At 44.4% G+C, this 20,308-nt stretch overlaps 1 protein-coding gene across 1 annotated transcript in view; it reads left to right on the forward strand.

The window, feature by feature from the left end:
- The window catches only part of STRC (stereocilin), a 220,205-nt gene that overhangs the window by 66,098 nt on the left and 133,799 nt on the right, over positions 1-20,308 (forward strand). Inside the window, exon 2 of the mRNA XM_089676425.1 lies at positions 17,474-18,523. Coding sequence (XP_089532551.1) covers positions 17,474-18,523 — 1,050 coding nt within the window. The remainder of the gene's footprint in view (positions 1-17,473; positions 18,524-20,308) is intronic.

A 20,308-nucleotide genomic window follows, 5' to 3' on the forward strand; every position in this document is an offset into this window, starting at 1 on the left:
GCCCGTAATCTGCCAGCACCCTATGTCAAAAAATTCAACACACCAGCAGTGTGAGGAGATCTGAAAGTGGCACATGGCATAAGAGACTGTGGACCTGGCAGCAGCATGAGGAGGCGGTATAGGGGCCCATGGCAGATTAGGGGCCTGGCAGCAGCTATGGGAGGCCCGTAATCTGCCAGCACCCTATGACAAAAAATGGAACACACCAGCAGTGTGTGAGGAGACCTGAAAGTGGCACATGTTTGAGGCATGATTCATGGCGGATTTAGTCAGTTGTGTCAGGAACTGGTGGTTTGAAACCCAGACTAATCCACGCCTGATTCATTTTCACAAACGTGAGTCTCTCCACACTTTGGGTGGACAGTCGTGTCCTCCGCGGAGTTACAATACCTCCTGCCGCACTAAACACGCGCTCCGATGCCACGCTACTGGCCGGGCATGACAGCCTTTCAAGGGCAAATTCAGCTAGTTGGGGCCAAAGGTCAAGTTTCGTTGCCCAGTAGTCAAGGGGATTGTCTACCTCGGTTGGCAGGGTGCTGTCCAAGTAGGCCCAAGCCTGTTGTTTGAGGTCCTGCTCCAGGTCCACCTGATGCTGCTGCTGCTGCTGCTGCTGCGGCTGGTTAGTAGTTTCCTCACTGCGCTGTTGAAGAAAGCTACTCATCATCGACTGCAGACTGAGGCAGCCGCTGCTGGTGGAGCTGCCACTGCTCCTACCACCCCACCCCTCCCCTGCTGCCATGGCAGCGGAACGCGAGCGCACAGGGCCCACAGTGTCTGAGGATGGACGTTGGCGCAGACAGGCAGAGACCAGCTGACTACATAGGTGGTTTTTATAGTACGTTATTTTGGCCTCCCTCTCAGCAGGTGTGAAAAAGGCCACCATTTTTGAACGGTAGCGAGGGTCCAACAAGGTGGACAGCCAAAAGTCATCCCTCTGTCTGATGGTTATTATTCGGCTGTCGCTACGCAAGCAAGCGAGCATGCTATGGGCCATTTGTGCCAAGGAATGCGAGGGACTCCCTGCCTCCATCTCCACAGCATACTGCCACGGTGCGTCTGGGTCCTCTGTCTCCTCCTCCTCCTCCTCTACCAGATGCTCCTGCTCCTCCACTCCTGTCCGCTGAGTGGAAAAACCACCCATTTCACTCAATAATTCCTGAGCACAAATGTCCTCCTCTACCTCCTCCTCTTCTTCCTGTCCTGCCCCCACAGGGGTCATGTGGCGTTGAGATCTGTGCGCCACGTCTACCGCACCCTGACCAGCCATTGTTAACAGCATTTGTTCCAGGACGTGCAACAGAGGAATGACGTCGTTCATCCCATAGTCCTGCCGACTCACGAATAGCGTGGCCTCCTCAAAGGGCCTGAGCAAGCGGCAGGTGTCACGCATGAGCTGCCAATGGCTGACATCAAAGTTACACAGGGGAGTACCTTTATCCGCTTGTAACATCAGGAAATCGGTGATGGCCTTTCGCTGTTCGTAAAGGCGGTCTAACATGTGTAGGGTTGAATTCCACCTTGTTGCAACGTCGCAGATCAGGCGATGCTGTGCAATTCCGTTCTGCCGCTGCAGCTCAAGGAGGGTGTGCTTTGCGGTGTAGGAATGGCTGAAATGCATGCAAAGTTTACGTGACATTTTAAGGATGTCTTGCAGTGGGATGGTGGATTTTAGGAACCGCTTGACAACCAGATTGAACACGTGAGCCATGCATGGCGCATGGCACAACCTTCCTTGACGCAGAGCAGACACCATGTTCTTTCCGTTGTCGGTCAACATGGTTCCGATTTTGAGTTTGCGCGGAGACAGCCATCTGTCGATTTCTCTGTTCATTACACTGAGAAGTTCCTCCCCTGTGTGACTACGTTCGCAAAGGCATACCAGGTGCAGCACAGCGTGACACCGTTGCGCCCTGCACATGTGATATGCCGGTCGGGTAATGGGACTTGGCACAGGGGTGGCGGCTGAGGACACGGCGGAAGAAGAGGTGGTAGAGGCGGACATCTTTGCCGGACCAAGGACGTGCAAACGTGGAGGCAAAAGCGGCGTGACCTGTCCAAGTTGCTGGTGCGGCTGCGACGGCACCACGTTCACCCAGTGGGCCGTAAATGACATGTACTGTCCCTGACCGTAGTTACAGCTCCACACGTCGGCGCTGCCGTGCACTTTGGCAGAGACCGACATGCTCAAAGACTGGCCCACCATCTCTTCTACATGTGAATGCAGGGCTGGCACTGCCTTTTTGGCAAAGAAATGACGGCTTGGCACTCTCCACCGCGGCGCGGCACAAGCCATCATTTCTCGGAAAGGTGCTGAGTCCACCACTTGGAAAGGGAGGGACTGCAGCACCAGCAACTTGGACAGGAGGACGTTCAGCTTTTGCACCGTCGGGTGCGTGCTCGCAAACTGTTGTCTCTTGGAAACGGATTCCAAGAAAGACTGCTGACGGAATCCGTGAAGAGGAGTAGCAGGAGAAGGAGCATCTGAACGAGCGGAAGATGCCAACGAGCGACAACTCCCCTCAGCAGAGGTGTTGGAGCCTTGACTGGCTGATGGAGGGCGATTGACGTCGGGTGACGGAGCAAGTAACGGAGCGGGTGATGGAGCGGGGGCTGGGGCGGGCAGAACCGCCGTATCTTTATCACGGTTTTCCCAGGCCACCAAATGGCGACGCTGCATATGCTGCCGCAACGCTGTAGTCCCAACATGGGCCCCCTGGCCACGCTTGACTTTCTGGCCACATAGTCGACATACGGCTACGTTTACTTCCTCGGGCGGCTTGACGAAAAATTGCCACACCGCCGAGTAGGAAACTTTGCCCCCGATACTCCTCACTGGCTGACTGCTGCTTCCTCCGTGCACACCGGCACCACTACTGGCCGTGGTGGTAGGCTGCAGTGGAGCTGGTGCTCTACTCCGTGGCCGTTTGGCTCCACTGACACTGCTGCGACCCTGCTGCCTCTTGGGCAACCCACCGACTGTTTCGCTCGCTGCCAAGCTGCCACCCTCTTCTCCTGATGATGCGGAAGAAATTGCCTGATGACGATGAGGCTGCCAAATGCGATCAACCTCCTCATCATCAAGTAGGGTCTCCGCCTCACTACTAGCCCCCTCGGCTGCGTCTGGGTCAGGAGACAGACCTGTCTCTAGACCGGCTACCGAGCCACTCTCCTCGCCACTACTTCTTCGCCTGGCTGCTGAAAAGGCGGATGTCTCCCCCCGTTCCTGACCGCCCTCTGTTAGCTCTTCCTCACTGTACAGTGGGGCTGAGCCCACAGCATGCGATACTTCGCTTGGTGAGGGAACACCAAAGGACAGGGGCAGGTAGAGGACACGTGATTTCAGTGGGCTTGGTCCCGGGCCATGCCAACTAACGGTTGTGTCTGACGTACCCACCGACCGTTGGCTGTAGGTGTCAGAGGTGACCTGGGAAGAGGAAGACGACCGAGCCAACCAATCGATGACGGCAGGGTTGTCGGTGGAGACACGACCGCTGGATGACACCGGGAGCACTGGCCTCTGGCTGCGAATACTGCTGCCTCGACCCCTTCCTCTGCTGCCACGTCTGCTCGCTCCTAAAACATTGCCTCCTCTGCCACTCCTCTGCATGTTGTCTGACATACTCTTTAATTCAACGATTCTGTGTCCCTGAGTAACAATTCTGTGTCTGTCCCTGAGTAACAATTCTGTGTCTGTCCCTGAGTAACAATTCTGTGGCCCTAAGTAACGGTTCTGTGGCCCTCAGTAACAATTCTGTGTCCCTCAGTAACAATTCTGTGTCTGTCCCTGAGTAACAATTCTGTGGCCCTAAGTAACGGTTCTGTGACCCTCAGTAACAATTCTGTGTCCCTGATTAACGTTTATGTGGCCCTAAGTAACGGTTCTGTGGCCCTCAGTAACAATTCTGTGTCCCTGAGTAACAATTCTGTGTCTGTCCGAGTAACAATTCTGTGGCCCTAAGTAACAGTTCTGTGGCCCTCAGTAACAATTCTGTGTCCCTGAGTAACAATTCTGTGGCCCTAAGTAACAGTTCTGTGGCCCTCAGTAACAATTCTGTGTCCCTGAGTAACAATTCTGTGGTCCTAAGTAACGGTTCTGTGGCCCTCAGTAACAATTCTGTGTCCCTGAGTAACAATTCTGTGTCTGTCCGAGTAACAATTCTGTGGCCCTCAGTAACAGTTCTGTGGCCCTCAGTAACAATTCTGTGTCCCTGAGTAACAACTCTGTGGCCCTAAGTAACGGTTCTGTGGCCCTCAGTAACAATTCTGTGTCCCTCAGTAACAATTCTGTGTCTGTCCCTGAGTAACAATTCTGTGGCCCTAAGTAACGGTTCTGTGGCCCTCAGTAACAATTCTGTGTCCCTCAGTAACAATTCTGTGTCCCTCAGTAACAATTCTGTGTCTGTCCCTGATTAATGTTTACGTGGCCCTAAGTAACGGTTCTGTGGCCCTCAGTAACAATTCTGTGTCCCTGATTAACGTTTCTGTGGCCCTAAGTAACGGTTCTGTGGCCCTCAGTAACAATTCTGTGTCCCTGATTAACGTTTATGTGGCCCTAAGTAACGGTTCTATGGCCCTCAGTAACAATTCTGTGTCCCTGAGTAACAATTCTGTGTCTGTCCGAGTAACAATTCTGTGGCCCTAAGTAACAGTTCTGTGGCCCTCAGTAACAATTCTGTGTCCCTGAGTAACAATTCTGTGGCCCTAAGTAACGGTTCTGTGGCCCTCAGTAACAATTCTGTGTCCCTCAGTAACAATTCTGTGTCTGTCCCTGATTAACGTTTACGTGGCCCTAAGTAACGGTTCTGTGGCCCTCAGTAACAATTCTGTGTCCCTGATTAACGTTTCTGTGGCCCTAAGTAACGGTTCTGTGGCCCTCAGTAACAATTCTGTGTCCCTGATTAATGTTTATGTGGCCCTAAGTAACGGTTCTATGGCCCTCAGTAACAATTCTGTGTCCCTGAGTAACAATTCTGTGTCTGTCCGAGTAACAATTCTGTGGCCCTAAGTAACAGTTCTGTGGCCCTCAGTAACAATTCTGTGTCCCTGAGTAACAATTCTGTGGCCCTAAGTAACGGTTCTGTGGCCCTCAGTAACAATTCTGTGTCCCTGAGTAACAATTCTGTGGCCCTAAGTAACGGTTCTGTGGCCCTCAGTAACAATTCTGTGTCCCTCAGTAACAATTCTGTGTCTGTCCCTGATTAACGTTTACGTGGCCCTAAGTAACGGTTCTGTGGCCCTCAGTAACAATTCTGTGTCCCTGATTAACGTTTCTGTGGCCCTAAGTAACGGTTCTGTGGCCCTCAGTACCAATTCTGTGTCCCTCAAGAAACAATTCTGTGTCTGTCCCTGAGTAACAATTCTGTGGCCCTAAGTAACGGTTCTGTGGCCCTCAGTAACAATTCTGTGTCCCTGATTAACTTTTATGTGGCCCTAAGTAACGGTTCTGTGGCCCTCAGTAACAATTCTGTGTCCCTGATTAACGTTTCTGTGGCCCTAAGTAACGGTTCTGTGGCCCTCAGTAACAATTCTGTGTCCCTCAGTAACAATTCTGTGTCTGTCCCTGAGTAACAATTCTGTGGCCCTAAGTAACGGTTCTGTGGCCCTCAGTAACAATTCTGTGTCCCTGAGTAACAATTCTGTGGCCCTAAGTAACGGTTCTGTGGCCCTCAGTAACAATTCTGTGTCCCTGAGTAACAATTCTGTGGCCCTAAGTAACGGTTCTGTGGCCCTCAGTAACAATTCTGTGTCTCTCAAGAAACAATTCTGTGTCTGTCCGTGAGTAACAATTCTGTGGCCCTAAGTAACGGTTCTGTGGCCCTCAGTAACAATTCTGTGTCCCTGATTAACGTTTATGTGGCCCTAAGTAACGGTTCTGTGGCCCTCAGTAACAATTCTGTGTCCCTGAGTAACAATTCTGTGTCTGTCCGAGTAACAATTCTGTGGCCCTAAGTAACAGTTCTGTGGCCCTCAGTAACAATTCTGTGTCCCTGAGTAACAATTCTGTGGCCCTAAGTAACGGTTCTGTGGCCCTCAGTAACAATTCTGTGTCCCTGAGTAACAATTCTGTGGCCCTAAGTAACGGTTCTGTGGCCCTCAGTAACAATTCTGTGTCCCTCAGTAACAATTCTGTGTCTGTCCCTGATTAATGTTTACGTGGCCCTAAGTAACGGTTCTGTGGCCCTCAGTAACAATTCTGTGTCCCTGATTAACGTTTCTGTGGCCCTAAGTAACGGTTCTGTGGCCCTCAGTAACAATTCTGTGTCCCTCAAGAAACAATTCTGTGTCTGTCCCTGAGTAACAATTCTGTGGCCCTAAGTAACGGTTCTGTGGCCCTCAGTAACAATTCTGTGTCCCTGATTAACTTTTATGTGGCCCTAAGTAACGGTTCTGTGGCCCTCAGTAACAATTCTGTGTCCCTGAATAACGTTTCTGTGGCCCTAAGTAACGGTTCTGTGGCCCTCAGTAACAATTCTGTGTCCCTCAGTAACAATTCTGTGTCTGTCCCTGAGTAACAATTCTGTGGCCCTAAGTAACGGTTGTGGCCCTCAGTAACAATTCTGTGTCCCTCAGTAACAATTCTGTGTCTGTCCCTGAGTAACAATTATGTGGCCCTAAGTAACGGTTATGTGGCCCTCAGTAACAATTCTGTGTCCCTGAGTAACGTTTCTGTGGCCCTAAGTAACGGTTCTGTGGCCCTCAGTAACAATTCTGTGTCCCTGAGTAACAATTCTGTGTCTGTCCGAGTAACAATTCTGTGGCCCTAAGTAACAGTTCTGTGGCCCTCAGTAACAATTCTGTGTCCCTGAGTAACAATTCTGTGGCCCTAAGTAACGGTTCTGTGGCCCTCAGTAACAATTCTGTGTCCCTGAGTAACAATTCTGTGGCCCTAAGTAACGGTTGTGGCCCTCAGTAACAATTCTGTGTCCCTCAGTAACAATTCTGTGTCTGTCCCTGAGTAACAATTATGTGGCCCTAAGTAACGGTTATGTGGCCCTCAGTAACAATTCTGTGTCCCTGAGTAACGTTTCTGTGGCCCTAAGTAACGGTTCTGTGGCCCTCAGTAACAATTCTGTGTCCCTGAGTAACAATTCTGTGTCCCTGAGTAACAATTCTGTGTCTGTCCCTGAGTAACAATTCTGTGGCCCTAAGTAACGGTTCTGTGGCCCTCAGTAACAATTCTGTGTCCCTGAGTAACGTTTCTGTGGCCCTAAGTAACAATTCTGTGGCCCTCAGTAACAATTCTGTGTCTGTCCCTGAGTAACAATTCTGTGGCCCTAACTAACGTTTCTGTGGCCCTAAGTAACAGTTCTGTGGCCCTCAGTAACATTTCTGTGTCCCTGAGTAACGTTTCTGTGGCCCTAAGTAACAATTCTGTGGTCCTCAGTAACAATTCTGTGTCTGTCCCTGAGTAACAATTCTGTGGCCCTAACTAACGTTTCTGTAGCCCTAAGTAACAGTTCTGTGGCCCTCAGTAACAATTCTGTGTCTGTCCCTGAGTCACAATTCTGTGGCCCTAACTAACGTTTCTGTGGCCCTAAGTAACAATTCTCTGGCACTCAGTAACAATTCTGTCTGTCCCTGAGTAACAATTCTGTGGCCCTAACTAACGTTTCTGTGGCCCTAAGTAACAGTTCTGTGGCCCTCAGTAACAATTCTGTGTCCCTGAGTAACGTTTCTGTGGCCCTAAGTAACAATTCTGTGGCCCTCAGTAACAATTCTGTGTCTGTCCCTGAGTAACAATTCTGTGGCCCTAACTAACGTTTCTGTGGCCCTAAGTAACAGTTCTGTGGCCCTCAGTAACAATTCTGTGTCTGTCCCTGAGTAACAATTCTTTGGCCCTAACTAACGTTTCTGTGGCCCTAAGTAACAATTCTCTGGCACTCAGTAACAATTCTGTCTGTCCCTGAGTAACAATTCTGTGGCCCTAATAACGTTTCTGTGGCCCTCAGTAACAATTCTGTGTCTGTCCCTGAGTAACAATTCTGTGGCCCTAACTAACGTTTCTGTGGCCCTAAGTAACAATTCTCTGGCACTCAGTAACAATTCTGTCTGTCCCTGAGTAACAATTCTGTGGCCCTAACTAGCGTTTCTTTGGCCCTAAGTAACGATTCTGTGGCCCTCATTAACAATTCTGTGTCCCTGAGTAATGCTTCTCTGTCCCTAAGTAACGTTTCTCTGTCCCCAAGTAACGTTTCTGTGGCCCTAACTCTGTCCCTAATACAGAGCGGTCTGCCTCTCTTGAATGACTGGAGGCAAATGAAGAATTCTAAAATGGCCGCTATTTATAGCTCGACCATTACACAGTGCTGGCTGGCTGGCTGCTGATTGGCTAATGCGATCACATGTCATTAAGGAATGCATTATGGGTCAGCGCGCCTTGTCTGCGCGCCTTCCCAGACATCCCCGCTCCGTCGCCGCACATGTCCGCCGCCATTTTAGGAAAAATTTTGATTCGCGCGTCCGAAGTAGGCTATTTTTCGGATTCGGCGAAAATTTTCCAATATTCGACTCGAATTCCACTTCGCCTACTTCGATTCGCTCATCTCTACCCATTAACCTACAATCATTTCTTAACGATTACTTACCAAATCTGGTAAAAATCATTTTATGGCCTTACTGTTTTTTAAAGAAAAATTCTAGGTATGGGTATTTTTAATCCATAGTTACAGTGGTCCTACTTGGACCAATGTAAATATGTATATACCATACATAGCCGATGCCCCTGGTAGCTGGAGATCACTGAATTAGATTATGCTACCCCAGTGATCTCCACAGATCAGAGGGTTCTGTGCCTGAATACAGAAGGTTGGCCACTTGGCAAAAGTGCCATTCACAGAATGCTTTGCATATTCCGAATGAATGCAAATCATTCTCTGATTGGAAAAGGTGAAGAGATGGGGTGGTGACATCATGCTCTCCCCCTCATCCAATCAGAGAACACTGCATTATTTTAGAAAATGTAAAGCGTTTTCTGAATGGGGCCTGTGCTAAGCAGCCAACCTTCTTTGTTCAGAATGCAGTAGGAAAGCTGCTTGGTGAGGGACCCACAAATAAATGGAAATTACTGGAGTAGTTGTGTCTACTACAGTGATTTCCAGCTTTTTGGGACATCGGTCGGGTATGGGATAAGCATAGTTACATTGGGCCATGTTGGACCAGTGTAACTATGTATAAAATATCTATACCTAGAATTCATCTTTAATATATAAATCTAACTGAAAGAGCTTTAGATGACCAAATGAAAGAATTGAGCTTAAGGCTTTCATAGCATAAGGGTATGAAAATAATAAGTCTGTGAATTTATGCAGGTGACATTGCAGTACCAGTATATCCAACCTGTAATCATTACATGTAACAATTTTTTTGTTTTTTTTATAATTCAGTTTTATTGAAATTTTTCGAAAATTATACTGTACTTATAGTACAGAAGGCTGACCAAATAAATCTGGCAACAATATAAAGAAAATGGCAACTGTATAGCACAACGGAATGGCAGTCAGTAGGTATGCAGTCAGCAGTAAAATCCACAAAGTGTGCCTTAGTATTTAGCATTACATGTAAATCTGATGGGAAAAGTTGTCTTTAGCAGGTTAAAGCAGCAGTAAACCCAAAGGCAAACATTTATTATATTGCAGCTTACCAATTCTTAAATTCAATTACTGCATTCGTTTTCTTCTTTAGCCTTTTTTCACCTGGTGATCTGGCAACAAGTAGTTAGAATGTTGAGACAAACCACTTACCACTGACGGGGTGTGTATAAGGATCAGGTTTCATTTATTCATGTAAAAACTTTATCCTAAAAGAAAAAAAAAGTTGCTGTAACTAATTGTGTAACTGCAGTGTGAGCTGGAGTTTGGCTTCAATTTGTCAGTATATCTAAATCTGCTAGTCCATCTAACACTCCCCTCGCCCCAGACTGACAATGCTGCTGACCAAACGTGTCCCTGTGCTCCTACATCCAGGGTGGGGGCACTCTAATGCAGGAGGTGTGTTACTGGCCAGATAGCCAAGTGAAAACAGAGGGGAGAAAAACTAGTGCAGCCACCACATTGGTAAGTCGCAATGTATTACATTTTTGTTTGCGGGTTTATTACCACTTTAGTGTATATTCAGTAATGTGAACCCATCTGTTGGTTTGGCATCAAACAAAACCTGGTGTACATGTTGTAGACCAGTGACAATGACAGTGACAGCATGTAGTGAGAAGAAATGTGACCCACAGGGCAGGTGAGTAAGATGCAAGAGTGACATGAAAGGTCTGTAAGCTGCCCCTCCCCACAAAGTTTTCTCCTTCACTGTGCTCGGAGAGATGGGAAATGTGGACAGAGCTATTGTCCTCGAAAATTGCTGATTATTAGCAACCTGATCAGATAGATTGTATCCAGTGGATGGGGGCTGCTGAATGAGGCTGGTCGGTTTTCTGCTTTCTCTTAAAGAAATTAAATCTGAAATACAGTTTCAAGCCATTCCTGGGAGAGTATAAAATGTTTTGTTGGAACAATAACAGACGCTAGGTAAGTAAAAATAACTTTATTCAACAACTGAAATGTTTGGAATAATATATTCTAATGCTATATTATATTAAAATAATATAATGTGTAAAATGTTGTGTCGGACTGGTCTTATACTGGTCTTATGTCTATCTCTTTAAAAAAAATATTGTACTGATAAATATCTAGATGTAGTTAGGTAAAAGAAATATTCACAGAGGATCAATGTCTTTTATCTGTCATTGATGCCACATATTTTATAAGTGATTATTCAAATCTTCACAAAGATACTTTGGAGGAGTTCAAAATTGGAAGCAAAACATCTATTCAGGGAAATAGTGTTGAATTTCACTCATAGATGATGATGGCTATGCATAGCAAAAACAAACACCTTGGAAGGAATTCTTATTACATAAAGAGATTTGTAACATAGACGAAAACCTATTTTAAACTAGTAGCCCAGCATTCCTTTTTTGAAAGGAAAAGGAGAGGAAAGCTTTATCCCATGTACTGCATCCAGCTGTTAGAAAAACACAGGAGAAGTTTGCAGCGATAGTGGCACGTGTCATTTTTCGGACAGGCAGATGTCTCGCAGACCTCGGTAAGACACCTTGACACATCTCTGTCTATCATCATCTCATAGAAAAGGGGTGGGGGAGGGGATCAAAGCACCACTCCTCTAGTATGGTTCTGAGTAAATTTTATTTTGTTTTAGTATAACCAGCTAACACAGTTCAGGAGCTTCTGTCCCTCTTCATCAGGCTACAAACACATATATCAAGAAACATATTGCCAATGTATAGTAATGTTGAGTCATATTATAAGCATCAGCACTGTGACTAAGTGGCACGTGTTAAATTTACTCTCGGCACATACTAGTAAAATTTAATTTTCAGTCCTCACCCTTTCTTCACGATTCAGTAAGGACTTCTTTGTTGGTTCCTTTGAACTATAGACCTGCCTACAAATCCACATGGACCATATGGATTATCCTTCCCTCTACTACAATATATGGCCCATTCAAGACATGGCATGGTTATCATTTGAATAGAATGCCAATATATCAAGAATGGCCAATAAAAAGTGCATCTTACTGAACTTAGATCGAGTATTTTTTTTCAATGATGTATGTAAAACAGCCAAAACATACATTTCCAGCATAAAAAGTAACTGTTTGCTTCTCCTGGAAATTCCATACGGTCTGAGTATTTTAGTTTTAGTTTTGTCTTTGCGTTCTGTGATAAAAAAAATAAATAATCTAGACCAACTTTTTAAGTTTTGATAAATCTTTTATTAAGCACATTCACATCTGGGCGTCTGTGATCTCAGCCAGAATCGCAGTGATTCTTCCCACAATCCTAAAGAGCTCAGCAAAAATGACAAATCGCACCACACGCGTTCGCATTCAGTTTCAATGGCACCAAAACGCGGTGCAATCGTGCTGCAATCGCAGCAAACCGCATTGCACTAAACTTGTCGCCCAAAAGAGCTCCTGTTCCTTTTTGAGCATCAAACTTCAAGCGATGTGGTTTGCCACAATTGCAATGCGATTTATCACGCAACAGTCGTGGCAAAACTGCACTGCATTTTGGTGTCATTGAAAATGAATGGTGCCCAAACACTCGTGGTGAGATTTGTCATTTTTGTAGAGCTCTTTGGGATCGCAGGCAGAATCGCGGCAATTCTACAGAAATCGCAAACACTCAGATGTGAACGGGGCCTTATAGCTAAAGGGAACAGTTATCAAAGTAGAAGTGTCTTCCTTAATGAACTGCATTTAAAGTAGAACTATAGGCAAAACTTTTTTTATCCATTTTGGATAGAGCAAGGGAGGGTTATAACCCTTGTCAGATTTTATTCCCCATCTGTGTCCCATTGGGGAGATTTCACTTCCTGTCACATAGCCAAATAGGAAATGAGAGTAAATCCCCCCCCCCAGTCACCAGAACTAGTGTCCCCATTAGAAGATTTCCCCTCTATTACTTTTCTGGGACAACCCAAAATTTGGGATTTTCTTTTATTTCTTTCACTTTCAATCTTAATCGTAAACATGATTAACAGAGAATATAAATCTCTTTAATGAGAGCAACAGACAGCAATAAAAGCTGGCAAGTGTTCTAATCCTTCTCCACTCCATCGGAAACTAAAATAGAATTTGCTTTTAGGTATACTTGAAATTTGTTGGAAATACTTCTGGTTATGAAAATATGATTGGCAAAGAGTAAGGCCACATGCACACTGGGGGTTTAGCTCTAATGCATGGGGCTTTAGCATTTAGCTGTGGACAAGGGCACAGGTGTCCCTTCCAGCCCTGCTGTCAGCAGACTGTCCTACTCAAAGAGGCTGACAGCTGCTGCAGCTGGACGGATCTGGAGGTTGCAACTAGCGGTACAGACTTTTAGACGTAGCTCACACTGGCATTAAAAGCAGGCATTTGAGGGGTGTTTTTAACGCAAATTCTACTATGGACAGCAAACAGTGCTGTTCACATTACTAAAATATGAAGCATTAGCGTCTCTTCAAAATTGAACCCTCGTGTCGAGTCTGGAGGAGTTTGAAGCCTTTCAACTCCCCCCATTGAAGTCTTTGGTGACGCTCCGTAAATGCGCTGGCAGGTGTTTGGGGGGCATTTGCAGTGTGGCTGTAGGGCATTAATAACATTACAGTTTATTATAGGCATTTGTGGTGCGGTTTTTTCCAACAGCATCAGTTGTCAGCCTCCCATAGAGTTTGACAGGCTTCCGGCAATGGCCACAGCTAAATGTCAGAGCTCCATACACCAGGGATAAATGCCTAGTGTGCAAAGAAGAAGAAATGGAAATATTGTACAAATATAGACAAATTAGTAAACTCCTACTTTGTTAAATGTGCTCCTAATATAGTATTTGCCTTCTGGAGGCTAAGCATCATATTAAAAGTGTTATATCGTGAGTTGGCCAACTACCGAATTTTAACTGTAAGAACTGACATTATCAATATAGCCACGCTAACTCTAAGAATTTGATGCTTCCCCTGGCTTTTCTTTCATGTGTCTATTCAATGGAAAGTGTAACATGAGGACCGGTTGTAAATAATGGTTGTAACTCCAGAAACTGCTCAGGTGAGGAAAGCTGCTGTGATGCTCCAGTGACAGATCCTTCATGTCATGTTACAGATCTTGTTTCCCTGTGGGTGGACAACAGTGAAGATGCTGCACGGCTTGTACAGAGATATAGATGGGCAGATGTGACTCTTCGGGTTACATATGAGTTGTCATATATCAGAAGACCATTAGCCTTTATAATACGGATATGGAATGGCAAAAACTCTTCTTGTGGACGATGCTAATATTGGTGCCTCTTGCATGCCAAGGTAAATCAAAATGGTATTTAACATTAGCATGGTATTTCAGAACTTGTAGTTTAACTGCTTACGTTTTTTTCACATCCGTGCTATGGAATTGTTTTTTAGAAATCATCCTGTAAGTACAAATAAAACAACTTCCCGGTCAATTTTAGAACCCTACATTGGCGAAAGACACTTCACTAGGAATTCATCTATACAAAAATTTATTCAAATAGGATTAAAAACGTGCACAAATATTCCGATATGTATGAAGCAATCTGCCGTGGCCTACTAACCCTAATTACTTTAAAATGCTGTCAATTCCTCTGTTTGCTGTGGTGTATTGTCTTGATGAATTGTAATCTTGATTGCATTGCTTAATTGTAATAAACATTTTTGAAAATAAAATATTCAGATACGCAAAGAAATCACACCTTGCACTATGGTGTTTTAAGTCACTGGAGATTGCAGAAAGTTTATTATTGTTTTCTGTAGACAGTCTCTTTCTGGTACACCTAAAATGAGAGTGTTAGTGGCAAACCAAGAGTGACAAATGGTATATATTACCACCCCCACGTGGGTATATATTGACATTCTATACAAACAAACATTTTCACAAACTTAGATCATTGACATAAAGTAAACTTCCTTATTTATATCCTAAAGACTTTTAAAAAGTTATAATTCCCCTTTAATCGGTTGAAGACTTAAAGGGATAGTTCACCTTTACCAAAAACTGCCTATGCAGATAAGGGGTGCCTGACTAAAGTTGAATAGTACCCTTGCTATAGGTGTAGGCCATTTACGTACCTCATGAAGCCTGACTGAAGTACTTACGGGACATAGCTAAGTGAGGCCTAGCCATTACTGCTCACCTCCTCCATCACAGGAGTGAGCTCTCAGATGCTGAGCTCAGGAGTACTACATCAGGGGAGAGAGAGAGCATGTGAGGGGGTATGAATCAGAGAAAGAGCTCACTCATGCGATGGTGGGGGTGAGCAGTAATGACTAGGCCTCCCCTAGCAACATCCTGGAAGTATGTAGCAATGTCCTTGGCGTATTACAGTCAGGCTTCATAATGTATGTAAATGACCTAAACTTTTAGCAAGGACATTAGTGACCTTTATCCCTTTAAAGTGATACTAAAGATTCTTTTTTTTTTTTTTTATAAAGTAACAAACATATTATACTTACCTGCTGCATGCAGTGGTTTTGCACAGAGCAGCCTGGATCCCCCTCTTCTCAGGTCCCCCACAGGCTCTTCTGGCTTCTCCTTTCTGTCTGATGCCCCCATAGCAAGCAGCTTGCTATAAGGGATAGGGGCACCCACTGCTCCATGTGTCCATTCACACACGGAGCCACAGTTCCCCCCCCCTTTTCCTCATTGGCTAACTGGCTGTGATTGACAGCAGCGACAGCCAATGGCTCCCACTTGCTGTCTCAGCCAATGAGAAGACAGAGATCCGGGACAGCCAAGGCTGTCGTTCACATCGCTGGATCTCGAGGGGGCTCAGGTAAGTATTGAGGGAGCTGGGGGGCATTGCTACACACAGAAAGTGTTTTCTCTTCATGCATAGAATGCATAAAGGTACAAAAAGCTGGAGCCTTTACAACCGCTTTAAAGCGGAGTTACACTCATACTGTCAAAAAATAAAAGTTAGCAGCTACAAAAACTGTAGCTGCTGACTTTTAAAAAACAGCCATTTACCTGTCCCTCAGTCCCGTGGTGTGTTCCCCACAGCCCGTTTCACCGGCCGTCCTGTATTCCTGGAGGCCGACATCTTCAGTGTGGGCACCTGGCTGTGACTGCTTGCAGCTTCACAGCCGGGTACCCACTGCGCATGCACGAGTAGCGCTGGGCTTCATGAATGGTCCTGTAGTCTTCTGGGACCTGTCACGTGTCCCAAAAGACTACAGTGAGGGAAGGAGGGAGGACAGCTTCCATTTCCGATCGTCCCCCAAAGGTGCCAATCCTTAATGGGGAGCGGGGGAGCAGTCCTTAAAGCGGAACTTCCCCTTTTGGGTGGTGCTCCGCTTTAAGGTTTGTGCCTTAATAAATTCCAACAAAGTACATTGAATGTATGCTTTGTTCCTCCTCCCCCACTGCCACTCCTTTAGCCTGTCTTGTTGGCAAATCCTGGCTGTCTAAATTACAGCCATTATTTGTTCTGTGTTACAGCAGCAGCAAAATGTTAATTTAAATAATAATTTTATTGCTATTAAATCAGTAACAGCTGGGTGATGTCTGCATTTATGTGAATATGGATTTGAAATTGAACAATGAAGAAGATAAACTTAAAAGTGAAACAGCAAAACAAAAATAAAATACATTTTACATTTGCAGTTAAAGCTTTATACAGCTGTTTTTTTTAGAACCAAATCACAGAAAACATCAAAGCCAAAATAAATATGTAGGTTGGAGCAAAGCTCTTTGTCCATAAAGTGATCCTGTGAGGATGGAATTTTTACATTTGCCCCTTAATCCCTTTAACTCTGTTGCTGCAATCTTGATCCTGGCCTTACTAGCTTGATGAGGTACTCAGAAAAAGCATGAGTGTAGACTTAAAATTCTGAAGGTGTTCCAGGACAGTCTAGATCAGTGGTTCTTTGCCTTAAACTGGAGTATGCAATGAGAAGGCCCTGCTTGCATTATACACCAGAGGAAACTACTGAATGCAACATATCATAGGCACTGTTGGGCTAAGCGATCTGTTGCCCGACAGTGCCTGCATAGCTCTCGCCGAAACATCAAGCAGCCAGTAGCGGAAAAACATGGATGGGGCACTTCCTCTCAATGATTGCTGACTACCAATGCACAGGGCACAATATGCCCCTGCTGACCACTGATGGGGGGGGGGGGGGTCTTTGTTAACTCTCCATGATGCTGGAAAATTTTTAATTAACTAGCTAGTGGGCATTTTTACTCCCACTAGCCACTGATGCAAGAGCATTTTTCATGCCCACTGGCCTTCAATGTCAAGGTATTTTATACATCCCAGCCCTCCCAATAGCTTTGTTTACATAAATTTGAGGGCAGTTGAAACCTTGCTCCAGATAGAGAAACAAGAATGAGGATAACCGCAATGGAGCCTAAACTGGGGCAAACCCAGTTTTTAAGGTAAGTAGGATGTTTTACAAAAAGCTGATTGCGTGCAGGCACTGGGAGGTACCTAAGTTATGCAACAAAACAGTAGCCTGTGGCCAGAATTTTCTAGGTTTGATTTGCCATAAGTAATAGTTACAGTGTTTCAGAAACCAGATGTTTTCATTTGTTCTGGTTTAGGTTGCAGTGCTTCTCCCTTAACTTCTGTTCACCTTCCTTGCTGAAGGATTTTCTTGGGTGATTGTCATAAATACAATGTTTAGTATTCGTGATCGATCTATGATTGAGATCAGCAGTAAGAGTGTTCCTATACTTATAGCCATGTGTAAATGGTAAATAGTTTATGTAGAGAATACAGTATGTATTTGGCTAGTGTTGCTTTTTGTATACTTTACACTGTAATTTTATTAGACATTCTATTAGTGGTTCATATTAGCCATCTGAAAAAAGTTAGCAAGTACATGGCAAAATAAAAAAGTATTACTGTGTTAATCTGTTGCCTACTTTGAGGTTGCTGCCACAAAATTTATAATATTGATTGTTTTCACTGATATAGAACAAAATCAAGAAAGGAAGCAAAGCAGCTTAGAAAAGATCTTTTCCAAATGGAAATCTAAAATTCCCATAATGTCTAATATGAAAACAAGACTTCAAACTGATGACATAAAACTACTCCTAGATAGAATGGTTTTTAATTTTGAATCTTTTTGGACTACACCGGAAAGTGATCCATCACTCCTAGGGATTCGGAAAAACAAAGCAAAGAAAAATCGTTTGTCGGAATTCCTCTATAATATTTCATCATATTTACAGAAAGAATCAAATGAGCAGGAGGGTGACGCCTGGGACATGTTACTTCAACAATTTCTCCAGATACCAGTGGAGAGATCCCCAACTTTACCACTCCTAAAGCTACATGACTTTCTTGTCTCTTTAAGAGGAAGTCAAAACTGGAGTGTTCTCCTCAGCTTCTTACAGAGAGTTTTCAAGTCAATTAGCAACAGTCAAAATGCTCTTCATCTTCTAGGACATAACTGGGAGATGCTTGGTGGTTTGATGGACACTCTGTTTCAAGCATTTCTTAGTGGAACCTTAACACAGACTGCAACTCTCCAGGGGGTCCTATGTTTCTTGATGGGTCACAGTAACTGTGGTCTTCATCCTGTTCAGATTCTAAAGCTCCTATTGCCCTTGGAGGGCAAAAACTGGACACCTGTTGTCAATGTGCAGTCAGGGATTTCCGTTGCACCACATGGGAAATATAGGCCTTTCAGTATGCTTTCAGAAAGCTTAAAGGACAAGCATGCCAACTCCAGTAGATTTAATAATTTATCAGAACAGGAAGAAGTGCAAAATGTTTTTGAAATATTTTACCGCTCTAAGGAGAAGGAGAGTGAAACCAAGACTGTTGATGCAGAGGGGAGTCCAGAGGATATTGTTTGGGAAGTACTAGAAGACCTCCACTACAATCTCATGAAACGGATGGAAAGATCTGTATATGAAAACTTAAACAGAAAAGTCTCTCGCATGAAAGGGGCCCTGATGAACAGAGTGTCATCAGTGATCGGAATACCCCACGCTGATCAGAATGGAAAGTGTTCTGTAGGTAGGTTCTGTGTATAACCACTAATATAAATAGATAGATGCCACCACAACAAGGCGGGGTAACCAAATTAAGGTGTGGGTGTTAACCTAAAAATAACAGCAAAGCAAAAAAGAAGCAGCTGCCAAAAGGCAAGCTACCAAAGTAATTATACACCCAGGCAGAGTAGCTTTGCTATTACAAACAGATTTGATTGATATCTCAATTAAAAAACAAATGATATCTGCAGACAGTGAATTCTCACACAACCTCCTAAAACACCATTAAAATCAAAAAGCCAAAGGCAATCCCGATTGTAAGGTGCCAAAAATATCAATTTGGACAATGAGGTATAATAACAAGCATTAGTTATTCCTAGTTAGGAGCAGTATTGGGCAGTAATAGTATATCCCCAGAAAGGTAATGTGCAATAAGGGTCTGGAGTGTTTATGATACTTGGCAGTCTCTATAATGGTTAACACAGAGTTTGAGTTCATAAATCCTGAGTAAACCAGGTTGTAGGTTCAAGTTATGAATATAACAGCTGTGGAGATAATTATCCCAGCTGATTGGGTTACAGATTGAGTATCCGTCAGTGTTGTGGCATAAGGACAGAATTGGATATATCCAAGGTAACACCTTGAGTAGTGATAAGGCTATTGTTCTGATCCGTCCAGCCTTGCATGTAATGGATGTAGTGACAGCAGCCAATCAGTTAGATAGGAAGACCGTATATATGGAAAAAGAGAGGAAATGTCTTGGTAGAGTATGGATAGAGATAGAGTATAGATCTTGAATAAATACTTCTCACATTAACTACTACCGTATGACAGGAGTTGCTAGCAGTTCAGCCTCTTTTAGGTTCTTCCATAAGCAGTGGCTCCATAAGCCGTTTAGTCGGCATTCTGTCCATATCCATGATAATGCATTGTCCATGCCTTTAAATACATGAAGGTATCATGTAACCAATAGCAGGGAACTCTCTCAGACCTCCGGGAATAGTATGATTGCCCTGGCATCATAGGACTATGCTTGCATGTCCAGCGTAGGGACTTTGTGGAGCGCCATTTCCAGGTGTGATGACGTTATTATGTTGACGCGTTTCGTCCGCCAATCTTTGCGGACTTCTTCAGAACAGGGAGGGATTAGTTTCCAGCTGCTTAAATATTTAAATTTTCAATTATAAACATGAAGCAGCACCCCCTAGTGTCATAATGTCATCATAGCAATGTACTAGATTAATGAAAAAGAATTTGGATGCATCGTGAGTATTTTATACATATACCCAATGGACTAAGGCATAACAGAAAGATATCTCAATTTAGTGTAGCAGACACATTATTGCAACTCATCAATTGTTTTTTATATAAAGTTATTTAAACAGAATATCAAAGGACATTATGTCCCTGCAATCTTATATTGAAAACAGAGTCATCCCATACAACTAGCAGAAATAACATAACAAATTGAAGTTAGTATTAAATCTCTAGATCCCTTTAAGGATGACTCTGAATTCAATAAACGTATAAAAGGAAATTGAGAAGGTTCAGAAAAATGAACGTACAACTAAACAACAAAGATTCAAAAGGGACCTTAAAGATTGGAGTAAGGGCGAGATTTACGACCTTACCACAACCAGAGGGAGAAGTAGATCCAGAAATAGAAGATATACTCCAAATAGGAGGGGCCCCCAATCATCTGACAGTGAGGAGGAGTCCCTTAATAGCAAAAAATCTGTTAGTTTTTTAGGAGTAATGAACATGGACCTGGAACAAGGAGAACAACAGAAGCTAAAGACCAATCAAGGGG

The sequence above is a fragment of the Staurois parvus genome, unplaced genomic scaffold (genome assembly GCF_062004578.1).
Source record: "Staurois parvus isolate SC_StPar_1 unplaced genomic scaffold, SC_StPar_1.0 ptg000168l, whole genome shotgun sequence".
NCBI classification, from domain to species: domain Eukaryota; kingdom Metazoa; phylum Chordata; class Amphibia; order Anura; family Ranidae; genus Staurois; species Staurois parvus.